The sequence below is a fragment of the Tachypleus tridentatus genome, chromosome 13, assembly GCF_004210375.1.
Source record: "Tachypleus tridentatus isolate NWPU-2018 chromosome 13, ASM421037v1, whole genome shotgun sequence".
Lineage (NCBI taxonomy): Eukaryota > Metazoa > Arthropoda > Merostomata > Xiphosura > Limulidae > Tachypleus > Tachypleus tridentatus.
This window is the reverse complement of record NC_134837.1, coordinates 215,536,603-215,552,540: the sequence shown is the minus strand read 5'-3', so window position 1 is coordinate 215,552,540 and position 15,938 is coordinate 215,536,603. Positions and strand designations below refer to the sequence as shown.

The 15,938-nt window shown below is 33.8% G+C and overlaps 1 protein-coding gene across 1 annotated transcript in view; it reads right to left on the bottom strand.

The window, feature by feature from the left end:
- Positions 1-5,382: 5,382 nt before the first annotated feature.
- The window catches only part of LOC143237223 (mitochondrial inner membrane protein OXA1L-like), a 38,679-nt gene continuing 28,123 nt past the window's right edge, over positions 5,383-15,938 (bottom strand). The window contains exon 9 of the mRNA XM_076476231.1: positions 5,383-5,749. Within this exon, the coding sequence (XP_076332346.1) occupies positions 5,586-5,749 (164 nt within the window). The 3' untranslated portion in view covers positions 5,383-5,585. The remainder of the gene's footprint in view (positions 5,750-15,938) is intronic.

Below are 15,938 nucleotides of genomic sequence, written 5' to 3'. Positions count from 1 at the left end.
TCGAGGGCTATCTGTGCTAGCCGTCCCTAATTTAGCAGTGTAAGACTAGAGGGAAGGCAGCTAGTCATCACCACCCACCGCCAATTCTTGGGCTACTCTTTTACCAACGAATAGTGGGATTGACCGTCACATTATAACGCCCCCACGGCTGGGAGGGCGAGCATGTTTAGCGCGACGCGGGCGCGAACCTTACGCGTTAGGCCATGCCGGGCCTTGCTGATAGCATAAATGAGTACATCACATAATCATCTTTGACACAAGTTCAAGATCATATTGTCTCCCCTTTAGTTTCCACTAAACTTTTACGGAACATTGAAACTAGTATGTTTTGTGTGTAACTTTAATAAATCCTGATGGAAGTGTTTACGTAAACGAAACCTTTCTCGAATCTTTGATTTAAAAGTGTGGTAAAATAAACTTATCGCTGATGTTAGATAGATCAAAACTGGCCATTGTTGATTATTTTAAATATGTATAACATATAGCAACAATGTTTCTAAATATCAGACAATTGAATTAACAACGAAATCCCACATATTTATGTAGAATCGATCTTTCATTTTGTTATAAGCCGACTAAATAGTACAAGTAATACAGTCTGACAGTATGTCGGATGCAGTATAGTATAATTGTACGCTAACCGGTCAAACATTGAGAATACATAGTTAGTATTTTGTATGACTACGTAATAGATAGTGGCAATGTTTTATTATTGAAAACTGCATTTTATAAAAGTACAGATTAAATAAATTGTATTTTGATTGACATGCATCACTACATATTCACAGTGAACCATCTGTTTTAAATATATTGTAAATACATAGAGACAGTGTATTATAATTGACTTTTATTTTAATACAAGTTTCCCGTAAATATTAAATATGTTTTAAATACGTAGATAGCGACAATGTGTTACAACTAACTTGTATTTCAATAAAAGTTTCTGTAAATATAGATGTCGCACGTTTAAGTAGAACTTTTATTTTATTCTAAGTGAACAGAAACATTCTGAGAGTTTTCATGATAACTTATGCCGAGTAATAACTTTATCATCTAAACATTTCGGTAATTAAAGTCTAATGTATATATACAGAGAGCTCATTATTGAATATTTTGTGTATTACAATTAGAATCTAATTGAATTCATTTAGCATTATGTAAAAGTGAATATTATCATTATAAAAGTATTATAGTAACTGATGTTAAAAACGTATATGAAAAACACTAAACTGTTATCAGAAACACTAATCACTTGGTCTGTGAACTAACTAGCCAGTTATTGGGAAATAGATTTGGTAGTCCTAATCATTTTTCTAATTTTCTAATTTTGTATATTTTCTTAACTAAAGTGGTATGTGACATTTCAGATTGCCACACTATTTCTTTCACTTCTGCAATACTTCTACAATCCAACACAGTACTTACACAGTTTTAATCTAGCTAAATTTAAATAGACATAAAGTTTGGAAAGATGTAGAAAGAATCCTGTGATGTTCTTTTCAACGTGACTATTGAGCAAGGGTCATTGACTGAAATATCTCAGAGTCCAACAGTATTTGTTTGACTTCCTGACACCTTCCAAAGAATCTTGTCATGACGTCAGTGTCCATACTGATTGTGTCTGTCTGGCCAATGTAATTAGGCCCGGCATGGCCAAGCGTGTTAAGATGTGCGACTCGTAATCTGAGGATCGCGGGTTCGCATTCCCATCGCGCCAAACATCTTCGCCCTCCCAGCTGTGGGGACGTTATAATGTGACGGTCAATCCCACTATTCGTTGGTAAAAGAGTAGCCCAAGAGTTGGCGGTGGGTGGTAATGACTAGCTGCCTTCTCTCTAGTCTTACACTGCTAAATTAGTGACGGCTAGCACAGATAGCCCTCGAGTAGCTTTGTGCGAAATTTAAAAACAAACAAACCAGTGTAATTCTTAAACTTCTGCTTCCACATTATATGCGTACAATTTGCTGTCATTGTCTTAACTTCAGAAAATCTTAAAGTGCTGGTATTTTAAATAATAGCATTGATAATCTTTATGTATGTGTTGATGACGTCAATAGCTTCAAGCTCTACATTTGATCACGTGCTCTCACAAATAACTGTCTATATCATAAACATCTGATACCGATTCGTTAGTTTTATGAACTTAGAAGTGACATGTAGAAATCTGAATGTGTGTTTCATGATAGACAGTTGTGGCATGTTAAATATTAGTAATCAGTAATGAATAGTTCCAGAAATGTATTTAATACTTTCACAAGTTTGAAAAATTGAAATTACGTTTACCATTGATAAATGACTATATAGAAAATGGACGAATACAGCAAGTCATTCATTTATGAATTTTAACATAATGAAAACTATATGTTGACAACTTGTACTATTACGGTATATTTGTTGAAATCCTATGGAGATAATAGTGATTAGCCATATGTGAAAGATCGCCTTTGTAAATATGTGTAAATCATTTTGTCACTAATTAGAATTAACTAATTAACTAGTGCCCTGTTTAGGATAATTAATTGTAAATTAATTAGTGTTAAGTATCTTTTTTATGATAATTTAATTAATAAATTATATTCTTGTTGGGATACGTATTGTATCAGTCATGGGAACCTGTCATGACAGCTTAAAAATACGTTCTATACTTTATAGCACTATTACTTAATCATTCATCATGGCCGCCTATCTGGTATCGAACTATAATTTCAGTCCTTTGTAAAAGAGTTGCACTTTATTGAACTATGACATTATGGGCGCTCTCCCTCTTGTGACAACTTTTGGAACTTTACCGCGTCACCTTTGATAACATCAACCCCTCTCTCCCTCCCCTGAGGCAACCAATCAGCGTGAGCTGACATCCTTTGGATGCTGAAGTTGATATTTGATTCGTTTGGTTTCCTGACTACCATGATAATTTTTCACACCAGGAGGGTTTTGCAAAGGTGTTAGCACTAATGACTGTATGATACCTCTTCACAAGTCCGTTAACCTGGCTTTCGTCAATCACTGATATGTAGTAGCTGTTTTTCTTGATTTTTAATGTTTTTTGACAATGTGGTTTGCTTTAAACATTTGTCTTACATATAGGAGTAGAATTTTGCCTTGGATACAAAATTATTTACATGGGCATATTGTGACAAATTTCAAACATACTCTCTCTTCAGTAAAATCTTTAACCAAAGAAGTCCTTACGGCTCCAAACTGAATAAACTGTGTTTAATTTCATGATTTGTTTTGCATATGGTGTTCTAGGTAAAGTGATAATAGTGCTATATTCGAAGATGACATTTTCATTTGGACATAAGGTCATTGTCTTTATTTCACATCCTAATATTGAAAAGGATTGATTCACAGAGAATTTTCCCTCTCTGCATTGAAGTGCAAGAATACTGTTATTTCAATTAATATTTTATTTTTCATAAATATATACTTCATCACTTTCATCTTTAAATGTATAGCATATTTTTCCTTACACAAATTATAAATGCAACATCGTGAATATTTATTTGAACTTTCATTAAATACTATAATTAGTTCAGTGTTGTAAAGAAATGTCTACCAGCTTGTAAACTCTACCCATTCATCGAACACCTGCCCATATTGACTTAAAATCTGTACTGATTCAACGACTTTAGAACTAACCTGTTCCTGCTCATATTCACTAGCAGAGAATTTGGGATTAGCTTATATCTACTCCTTCTTACTAATGGAGATTTTAGGTTATTATACTCACTAGTATGGAATTTGGAATTAATTAGCCCATATCTACTCATGGTTTGTTTTGAATTTTGCACAAAGCTACCTGCACTAGCCATTTTTATCCTAGCAGTGAAAGACTAAAGTGAAGGCAGCTAATCATCACCGCCCACCATCATCTATTGAGCTATTCGTTTACCAATGAATAATGGGATTGACCATAACATTAGAACACCCACATCTGAAAGGGCAAGCAGTGTTTGGTGGAACAGGGATTTGATCCCATGACCCTCAGATTGCTAGTGCCCTTAGCCACTGGCTATGACAGGCCCCCAATTTAGAAGCAACATTAATGTGGTTTCATGTCTTTGTCCAAGATATTCTAATTTCTTTAGAAGTATGAATAATGCAGGATGTAGAGATGTAAATTTTGTCTTGACTATTCTATCACAATATTAATTATTTCTGTATTTTCTAAGTACTAAGCATAAGTGTGAGTAAATAAGATGACTGTTAATTGAACAAGATCTAACAATAAAAATGTATCTCAGAACGATTAACCTAAAGATGACCTAGGAAGGTCAAAGTATTGTTCTCTGCTCATCAATAAAAGTGTTAATATCCATACCAGCCTTTCTGAAATACATTATTATTTCAAGTGGGTTTCTCGTCATCAAGATCTAACAAGTTTTTTCTTTAAATAAGTTAAAAACGTTATTGAAAGACCCCACTGTATTAACAGGTAAAAGAATTAAACACAACTAAAAGAACATTATTGAGGGTTAATCACACTATATAAACCATGTTTCAGATCCTGTACTCCATCAATGACTATGATGAGCATGATCATGTGGTATTGTCAGATACCACAATTTCCATTGTAACAAACTTTTGTAGAAAACTGCATATTCAATCTTAGATCACACATCTTGACATACTTTCTCTAAAGTCATACCATATTTAAGCAAGACAAATGTAAAAAAATCCATTGAAGAACATTTGAAAAATTTAAAGGTATGTGACTGATTCTTTGGCCATTTTGTTGTCTGAATAAAAACTGCTGTTAACTTTGAGATGGGGCTAGAAACTTAATATTTGGATTGTGCACCTTTGTCAGTTTCAAACCCTGGTTGTACAACAACATATGTGAAGATTCATTGCAATAGACTTTTGGATAAAAAAGGTTCTGTTTTAATAACCATAATACTCACTTTGTGGATGAAGGCATTGTTCCAGATGGATTTAAGGAGTGGCTTCAAAAAAATACTGTGACACATTTCTTTTAATTGGAGGTTTTCAAGACAGCAATGCACTGTTGAATGGTTAGAAATTTGCTATGAATCAAATATACATGTACAATTCCACTGCATTAGTTATGTGCAAATTGTTCTAATACACAATTAAATCCCAGTATTATCTTCATAAGAAAAATATGTTGTTTCTGATAAATTCCAGTTTACATGGCAGTTGAGGGAAACACTTTAGAAACATAAATATATAGTTTGTTTAAAGATCAGCTTTATCAAAAGGACTTCACAATACTTCCACACTTGACATTATGTATCTGAGTGACGTAAGAAATAAACTGAAATTAACACACCAATATTTGTTTTAAACACACATACAGTACTCATTTTCTTTTTATAACAATTTTTAGATTGTTTGTTAGGATACATACTATGAACTTGTGGTTAATATATTATTCACAGTTAAGGGAAACATGAAAGAAATTTTTTTTTCTTTCTTATTTTCCCAAATGTGAAGAATTTATTCTATTGCATCTACATATTTTACATCAGGTTGTTATTAGACAACATTCAACTTATGCAAAAGTCTTCATGGAAAGGCTAAACATCTAATGGTGCAAATTATATTATTTAAAGTCAAATTATCTTTTATTAACTGTCTGTGTCACTCCACTATTAGGTCTCTGCTTGGTAGGATCAAACGGATACGTCTTTTTGATTGGACCTGTTCCAGCCTTACGGAACTGTATCTCATCAAACTGTCTCCGATCTTCCATGTGACGGATGTCTCTAGAAGTTTTTAAGGCTATAGAAAAAGAGAAGAACAGTTTGCTTTGTTTACGTCCATCTTCAAATTACATTTGCAAATTTTCAATGTATCCTAATAAATACCAATTAAGACACAAAAATTATACATTATTAGTTTAAAAACAAATACCAGTTGCTTTTATGTTGACTAATAAGGAAGTAACATAATCAAAACTTGAAATAAGTTTTCAATCACCTTCCCTTGGTTATTTATGGCAATATCTAGTACCGTCTAAAATTAACTTAAATGTCAGGATTTAATAACAAATTTTAAAAGCTATATGTACAAACAACTGTTAATTAAAAATAAAAATAAATATCTGCTAGTATCTAAATTAATGATTTTTTGTTTCCCACTATGACCTTAATCCAAAATAATTTTGGAGTTTGGTGGTATTTTTGAAAGCCAAAAATGTTTATATCCAGATGGTTTGCCCAGTCAGCAACCACATAGGATAAATACAGTATTTTTGAAAGCCAAGAATTTTTACATCAAGGTGGTTGGCCCAATCAGTAACCATACAGGACGTGTATGTATGTATGTATGTATAGCAATTGGGATTCAAACATATGTTCCTCAGATTGTAGTTTAAGTACATTCAACACAAGGTTGTGCCAAGCCAATTGGTGCTGTAGTATGTGTGTGTGTATGTACACACAGCATTAATTTATTGTTTGTATACAGTGTTAAAAAATGAAAATGCATCTTTCCTAAACTATAATCTCAATCATGTTGTTTAAGTACATGGGCAGTGTATGAAAAAATAAATAACCAACAAATTAAAGCAACATCTTGTTAGCTTCTCAAACCATTTTACATCTATAAACACTTTCAATAAAACACAAAACTTTCATAAAATAAAATGGTTGAAACAAATTAAAACTTCTGTGATAAGAAAACTGAAAAACCAATAAAATAAGAAAATATTACAATATTTTGTAAGAACAAAATGGTGTCAACAGAGGATAATTGATGTTAGTGAAATAGATTACCTCTTCTGATTAATACATATACATTTTGTAAAAAAATGCAAAATATAAAAGCTATGTCTCAAAGAATGTATTTGAATTTTATTATGCAAGTTTAAGCAGTTTAATATACTACATACAGGAATAAAAAAATCAATTAATATGTCATGGTAAGGAAGATTTAATTAAAACCAGACATATCTAGAAACATGTACTTTGTAGTGTACTTAGAACTTTTTCAAACAGTTTCTTCAATTTACCAATGTTAGATATAAAACTGTTTAGTGTAATGTTATTAATTTATTTTGTGTTTGTAATTCAATGATGTTGAGGCTACTGAACATTGTGCTTTTAATTCATTGGTGCCAAGGTTGATAAAACTTCTAGAAGGCCTCAGTGACAGATGCATAAACATCCATGAGAGTAAAAGTAAAGTCACATAAAAGAGAAGTTTTGTTAAAGAGTTAGAAAACAAAGTTAACATTCATGGGAGCAAATGGCCTAATGGTTGATGTGCTGGAGTGAGAATACCAGTTTGAAAGAGACAAGGAGAATATTTTATCTTGTTAAAAGGATGTTGTAAACTAATTAAATCCACTTGTGTGGACTTTAACAAAAGCAGACAAGTATTGGAAGTTTGGGATATAACTATAGTAACTTTTTAGGCAGTATGAATTAAAAACTGATATTATTGTAATAAAAATAGAGAAAAGTAGTTTGGTTTGTCAGCTGAATTCTAAAGGAATTGAACTGATCTTAGTGAACTTTTAACAACAAGAACAGAACTGTATAGTGTTTAAAACATAACTATGATCTCCACAGTGTAAAGAATTTTGTACGCATGTTTAATTTCTTTAAATATATATCTTATTCTAAAAACAAGTGTGTTTGTTGTTTGTTTATTGTCAAATTTATCACCAAGATGTCACAGATACTTACTGTTGAAGAGTCTTTATCCCACTGCAACCATATATATACATTGCTATATATGTTTAAAATTTCTGATAGCCAATCTTACTCAGAAATTAGTTTTTGAACAATATATATATTTATTTACTCCTGAATTTTAACTGTTTGCCCATAACAATCCAACATTAGGTTTATTTTAGGTCTTTCTGAATAGTTATCTACAAAAAGAGCTTGTTTTACAACAGAAACAAACAACTGAAGTATATACTATTTGTAGTTCACTAATCAGTTAGCTAATAGTAGGTGTTTGTTTATTAAATACACTTTGATACATGATACTAGATTACAGGCCAGTACATAAAGAGGATAGATAATCATATAACTTCATAGTCTTATGATGGAATATGTTTTTTGAGTATCAAATACATATACATAACTCGATATAATTTTTAAGTAATGTAGAAAATGGGCCTTCAATCATGAATGTAATAGATTTTTTATATATTTTGAGATTAATTAAAAATCATATCTAAATTCACATGTTTAACATAACATGGTGTACAATGGTGTACAAAGACAACATTATGTGACACTAGTTGTCCACCATGTTCAGGATACAATTGTGGTAACTCACGAGAGAGCACAAGTGAATAAAACACTGATACAATTGTTGACAAAATAGAGAGAAGTAGTTAGACTTGTTAACTGAATTCTAAAGCAGTTACATTGGCCTAAGTGAACTTTTGACAATAATAAGAACAGTGTTTAAAATACCTAATGGTCAGCAAGCCAATACGTGTAATTTGGTTGAGGCACAATCAGACCCAAAGATAAGTGCTCACCTCAACTTTTCTAGGCAGACTCTGGCTACAGGAGAAGGGCATGCTAGCTGTGTGAGAGGTGGTCCACACTGCACCAACAGTGTCGTTAATGTTGTCCTTCTTGTAAATGTCATACTGTGCTGAGATTGGTGAAGATTCTTCATGGTCCACCATTCTAGTGGCTAAAATGTGTCATTGACAATGGTCTACTATGCTATATTTGAAGAAGAAGAAGTAGGGAGGTGAATTTGCACTGGTAAGACTAAGAGAAGTAGCCAGATCCCCAGTTGATCACCAGCGAGAAAGGATTTTTACTGGAAGCAATGGGTGACTATATATTTAAAAGTAGGCAAGCCCAAGCCAAAGAATTGGTCATTCATGATGACGAGAAACCAACCTGAAGTAAAAATGTATTTCAGGATGACTGGTATAGGTATTAACACTTTTACTAATAAAGCAGAGAACAATGTTTCAACCCTTTTAGGTCATCTTCAGGTCAACAAAGAGGTTAAAAAATTGGTCATTCACTCACCTAGTGTTGGAATTGGTATGTTCTGGGTGGGACAAATGAGTTTACTGCAACAATACTCTTAAGTGTTTTATAGAACACTCCATCTCATAGTGGGCAATAGTAGGGCAAGGGCAGATAGGCTGAACACTTTCATTATACTGGATCAATGCAGATTTTATGAAAAAAGAATACACTGGGAGGCAACACTAGCCACCTGGAGGAATGTTGTTTGACAGAAAAGAAAACCTACAACTCATTTCAAATATAGTAGGTCAATTAAAGTATTGTGTCTGGTGAAATCCTTTGAGAGACAAAACAGCCATACGGTGAAGATGAAAGGCAACAAATATGTGGGAAATTGTCCACAGGGATGGTGACAATGAGAAGCAAGAGAATAGGAAAAAGTTGGATGCAAAGAAATGTGAAATAGTTTGCAATCATCCCCATCTGTGGAAGAATGTACCAACCAGAGGAGTTGATGGACCCATCCAGTAAGGACATAAAGAGAGAAATCCCTAGAAAAAGAGAAGTCCCAGGATAGGAACAGATGATGGAAGGAATCCCAAAAAGGTGATGACAATGATATGTAACACAAAAAGCCTGAAGAGGACACAGGAGTTGAAACTAGTCAGAACAATCATAAAGTGAGAAATAAAAGGAGAGGAGATAGGAGAGAAAGTATAATTATCACTCTCAAGCAGCAGAAGTCTGGGGAAGGAAAGACTGTTCCAGGTGGAGGACTGTATAAATGAGGTGAAAGAGAGTGCAAGAAGACTCAATAGCATAAACATTCAAAGGAGAGATAATAAGTTATAAGAGAAAAATGGTACAAAGAGCAAAAACCCAACAGATCAAACAGAACTTGCACAAAACCACACAAAACTACAACAAGGATCTAATCAGACAGGGAAATCAGGAAAGGACACTGGTGAGAAAGGGAAGGAATGCAACAGAGTGAAGGACAGCAAAAGAAAAAACTGTGGTACTGGAAGCAATAGTGGAGAACTATGGTTCATGACAGGTCAGCTAGGAAAAAAGGATTGCAGATAGTCCATTGACAGAAGACCCACTACTTTCACCGATAGATAGAGTGAGAGGGCAATAAGAATGTCACAAGACAAAGGCTACATTAATGGAAAGTTCATCCCCACAGGCAATGGACTGGACAAATCTCACCTGTAAAGATGAAGGGGTGACATCCCTTGAGGGAAAGGGGACATATGAGGTTTGAGCAAGAGTAAGTAGATATTGGGTACAGGAAGGAGAGGCCTGTATGCCAAATGTAGAACCAAAGGACACCAAGGATTGGGTGGTGGTTTATAATACAAAGCACAAAAGATATATGTGCCAGATCATTAAAAAAGGGAAAATATATAAACAATCAAAGAAGTAACATGAAACATAAAAAATGCAGAAAAAATAAAAGAGACCAAGCTGTGGAACTGTTTTACTGTAGAACAATGCTACAAAATAAATTAGAAGGAAAATGACCTACAGCTCATAAAAAGCCATAAAAGGGATCAATATGGACACTGCACAACATCCAACAACCTAGAAAAAAATGCCCAAATGGTGCCATCATTCACAGTCACAGCAAGAGCATGAAAGTAAAATGTAGGCAATAGTGATTTGAGTGTCACAAAGGGCACACATTGTTGGATCTGTCTCCTGCAGAATAAAACAATGAGCTATGGAACTATGGTCAACATGTACCTGAGACAAGATAACTTCCTCCTCCTGATCCTTACAAAAACCAGATGGTCAAACAATAACATGCTTTATATGGACAAGCTTGTTATGAAGTTGTTCACTCCAAACTAACTGCCAATTAGAGTGAAGCTGTGTCCTGATCATTGGTTGGTAATCCATATAATGGAGGCAGGGTTGTGCAATGTCAGAGTAGATGGATTTAACTGCAGTGTCAGCAAGTTCATTCCCACAAATACTGATATGGTTAGGAATCCAGAAAAACTGGATAGAAATAGATGGCAAATAGAAGTGGGCCAGTTGTTTCTGAATATTTAAGAAATGGGAAGAGAACTTGTATTAAGTAATTCCAGGATCAGCAGAGAGTTAATACATATATAGTACAATTAGTGTATTGCTTAATTTTTGTGTGATCAAAGGCAAGTAGAAATGCACACAACTTGGGTGAACACAAACCACAGAAAGGATCCTGTGAGCAATCATCAAGTCATAGCAAACCAAAGCAAAGTCTACAGCATGAATTCTCAACTGAGTCCACATGGACCCTAGGGGTCCATGGAATATTTCTGGAGGTCCACAGGCAAAACATAACAAATTGGGGGTTTACAATGATATTTTGGTGGTCCATGAAGAAAACCAACTCAGAATGGTTTTTATTATTAAAAATTCAATTTCTACTGTAATTTTGGTTGGACGTGAAAAAAGCTGAAGTAGACATTCAAACGAATTTGGATGTATTTTCTAGATTTTGAAAAATTTCCAGAAAATTGCCTTGAAAGCAATAAAAAAAAGAAAAAAAAGTGATAAGAGCTGGTTTTAAATATGCACCTCAGGCAGTCGGTTCTTTTCCTATTATATTGTCTGTCTAACCTTCGCCCTCCCATACTAATCTCCTTAGGGAATTTATTCCAGAAATACTTCGATCTGTCAAACCCTTATAGGGGAAAATCTATTAAAATGTTGACTTGACCCAAGCAGTTCACTTCAGTTTAACGTTGAATTCCATCGTGAAAAGGTAAGATACATTAAAAGTTCCTAGTACAGACATTCTTTCATATTTTTTTTTAATTTCTGCATTTCAATAATGAAAAAATTATTTCCCAGTATAAAAGTATAAAAAGACTGAAGAGAAAAATGGCAAATTTTTCCCGTTTTGATACAAATTTCAAATATCAATTCATATCTTGGCAGTTATCTGATATAATTATCAGCTTTGAGGAAGTTAAAAATGTCAATGGTGACCCTAATGATAATAATGAATGACTTGTATAGTTTTTTTTTAACCATTCAAGTTATTTTAACTATAACATTTCTATTTACCAGTTTTACCTCGAACATTTACCATGCATTCTGTTTCTAAAGATGTGTTTTATTTGTCGAAAAATTTCTAAAAATGAACAGCAATATATATAGTTAGATATTATAAAATGCAATAATTGTATTACCAGCTGCATATATATTAATTATATATGTATGTATGTGTGTACGTACGTGTGTATGTATATATATTTTTTTGCAGACATCCCATGGCTGCTCCAAGTAAAAAGAAGTGCCGACAGTACTCCGTTGAATATTTGTCTTACGGATTTATTCCAACACCACATAATGAAACAAAACCAATGTGCCTCATATGTATGGATGTACTTTCAAATGATAGTATGAAACCTTGTAAACTAAAAATCCATCTACAAAAGAAGCACACAGGAGAGAAAGATAAACCAGTAGAATACTTTAAACAACTTCGTGATGATTTCCAAGTTGGAAAAACAGTGTCTCAATTGTTTAATAACAAAGTGTGTAAAATGAGTGATGGTTTACTGGCATCATATGAAATTAGCAAAATAATAGCAAAGGCAGGAAAACCCCATAATGTTGGTGAAACAGTAATTCTACCAGCAGTGTCTGTTATAATTTCGTCAGTTATGAAACAAAATGCAAGTGAAATTACTAATTCCATCCCTTTAAGCAACTCTTCTGTGTCACGACTCATTGATGAAATGGCAGAGGATGTAGAAAAACAATTGATAGCCCATTTGCAAGTAAAACAGTTTGCCCTTCAACTTGATGAATCCACTTTAAGAGATAATGAGGCCATTTTATTAGCATATGTTAGATTTAACAATGATGAAGGACCCAAAGAGGAAATGCTTTTTGCTAGAAGTCTTGTGACAGAACAAAAGGTGAAACAATTTTTAATGAAGTTGTTACTTATTTCCAGGAAAACAATATTCCACTCAAAAATATAATTGCTTGTGCTACTGATGGTGCACCATCTATGACAGGCAGATACAAAGGTTTTATTGCACATTTAAAAAAAGCTGTCCCGGAAGTATTTTGTATTCACTGCGTGATACACCGTCAACACTTAGTTGCAAAGAAAATGAGTGCATGTTTGCATGATGCCCTTACTGTTGTAATACAAGTAGTTAACCATATTAAATTAAATTCTCTCGAGACCACCTTTTCATGAATTATGTAAGCAAAATGGAGAAGAGTTTGAGCGGCTTGTATTACATACAGAGGTGAGATGGCTATCAAAGGGGAATTGTCTTCAGCTTCAGCACTTTGGGATTCTATTGTTTCCTTTCTTGCTAACACACAACTTGGAGAACAGCTGCTTGCAAATAAATGTGATGTGTTTTTCTTATCAGATATATTTGAAAAATTGAATTCACTTAATAAACAGCTCCAAGGAAAAGATTCTGATCTGATATCTAGTAAAAGTGCTATTGCTGCTTTTCTGAGGAAACTACAGTTGTATAAGAATAATATCAGGCGTCGTGCATTTGAACAGTTTCCTTGTTTGGCCTCTGTTAGCAGCGATTTGCAAGATGAAGATCTTGCATTATATGTGAATATATGGAAAATATGCATGAAGATATGCAAACTCGGTTTAGTGATCTACTCATGATGGTTATACCGACTTGGGTTTCAATTCCTTTCGAAGTTAATGTTGCCGATATAGACATATCTTTGCAAGAGCCTCTCATCGAATTACAAAGTGATGAAATAATGCGTGCAAAATTCAAAGATGGAAAGTACAATGTATGGAAGACAAATGATGTTGCTACAAAGTACCCTTTGTTCTGGGATAAAGCACAGCTCTACGTTATTGCTTTTCCAACATCTTATCTTGTTGAATCGGGATTTAGTCGTGTTTCTCAACTGTTATCAAAAGCTCGCAATAGACTTGACATTGTGAAAAGAGGTGATCTTCGACTATCATCGATGGAACCAGATATAAGGAAACTCGCCAAGCAGCATCAACCACAGGGATCTCATTGAATAAATATGCCTATCTCTTTTTATTTTTCTTATCACACACTTAACTTTAACTGGTTTATCAAAAATTTTAACCAGTGTACATAAATAAATGCTGCAGTGAATTCAATTGCCTGAAGAGCTCTGATCTCCATGGGCTTGACCATGGAAGAAACATTATAATATTGTAATACAAGATATTGGTAAAGAATTATTATCACAATAATTTTGATTATTATTATTATTACTAATTATCATTATTATCATTATTATTATAATTGTAGTAGAATACTTTATTTGCATTAAATTAGTTTTCATTTAAAAATGAAGCTTAATTATATACTATTTCTTTGATTATTAAAACCTCAAAATTTATATTAGTGAAAAATAGAATATTGTCTTCTTATGACCAATAGTTATGAAGGGGTCCACCAAGAAAAAAAGAAGGGAAAAGGGGTCCATGGGTAAAAAAAGGTTGAGAACCACTGGTCTACAGAGTCACCTAATTTTCAACCATCTATAAAAATGGGAACAAAAAATGGTTTGAAAGATGTTCAACAAAGGTCACAAGTGAGGATGGTAATGAGCCATGGTAACAAGGCAAGAGTCTGAGGGAGGAGTCAAATGGTAGATGAGGCATATAAAAAAATGCAAGACCAGTTGTGGCTGAGAGTTTCAAGAGCTAGAACCAAAGGACGAGGAACAGGGAATAAGAAGAGTGGAAGTTTGGCAAGGCATCTACAAGGAAGGAACATGCCCAACCAAGAGCAAGTTGTCAACCCAAGAGCCAGTCCACCACAAATTTATAACTCCTGATACATGTTGATTAACAAGACCAATCCAATATGAATGAGCCCAGAAGAGAAGTTCCCATGTATGAAGGTAAAGGGTCCTGAAACAAGTATCATTTCATAGTTGATGTAGGAAATTATCATAGAAATATCAAAGTGGATTCTGACCAACTGATCTAATAAAAGGGGCAAGAAATGAAAACATGCTAGACAAACAGTGGAGTTTCAGCATACTGATGTAGAGTGAATGTTTGACCTGTGACCAAATGTCAGAAGTCATGCCATCTAGAGATGTGCCTTAGCCTGAGAGAAGCATTTGTGAAGAGACTGATATTCAGTTTATGGGTTGGTAAAGGAATGCATGAAGTAGAAGTTGCACAGTCTGGGCACCATGACAATTTCTCCAATTGAGGAGAGGGGAAGTTTATACTTGAGGACAATGACATGTGAGAAAGAATCCACTGGATCTGTAAGGCCCATCTGAAAAGGAACACATCTGTATGCTCCAAAGGAATGAGAAATTACAAGAAAGTTAAGAGTTTCTCAAAAAACAGAAGAATATCCCACACACAATGAGAAGCTCAAATCCTGGTGACCAGATACTTTATAAACTTGCAAGTAAAGAGGAGAAACCGAGCTTGAGTAAGATAAGAAATGAAGAAAACATCTAGATGTACCAAATGTTGAGTAGATATAAGAAGGGATTTGGATATCTTGACAAACCACACCAACCAAGTAACCTCCTGAAAAAGGTGTAAGAAGAGGCTACCTTCTGAAAATGGTCTAAAAAAAGTCAATCCATCAAGAAAAGGAAATACATAACCAGGTCATAAAGGTCCTCATGATACAAATAAATACAAAAGGGGTTGATGCTATGTCAAAAATTAAGCTAAGAAATGAAAGACATAAATCTGATGGCTAGAAGATAGAAACAGGTTGGTTGGTTGGCTATTTGCACCAAGCATCTGGTGTAAAACTAAAGTAAAATTATTGAAATTCATAAAAAGGAATTAAAGTAAAACAAAGCATTTGAATTAAAAACACAGAAAGCGTTAAATCCAATTTTTATATCTAGTTTACAGCAGTAAGAGAAACTACAGTAATACAAGTTGTAAAGTACTTTCTGTAGCATAATTTTAATTATCACAACTCACCAGGATGACTAATGGGTAAGTTCAAACATCAGCATTAGTCACCTGAAGTTTTGGCCATTTTCTA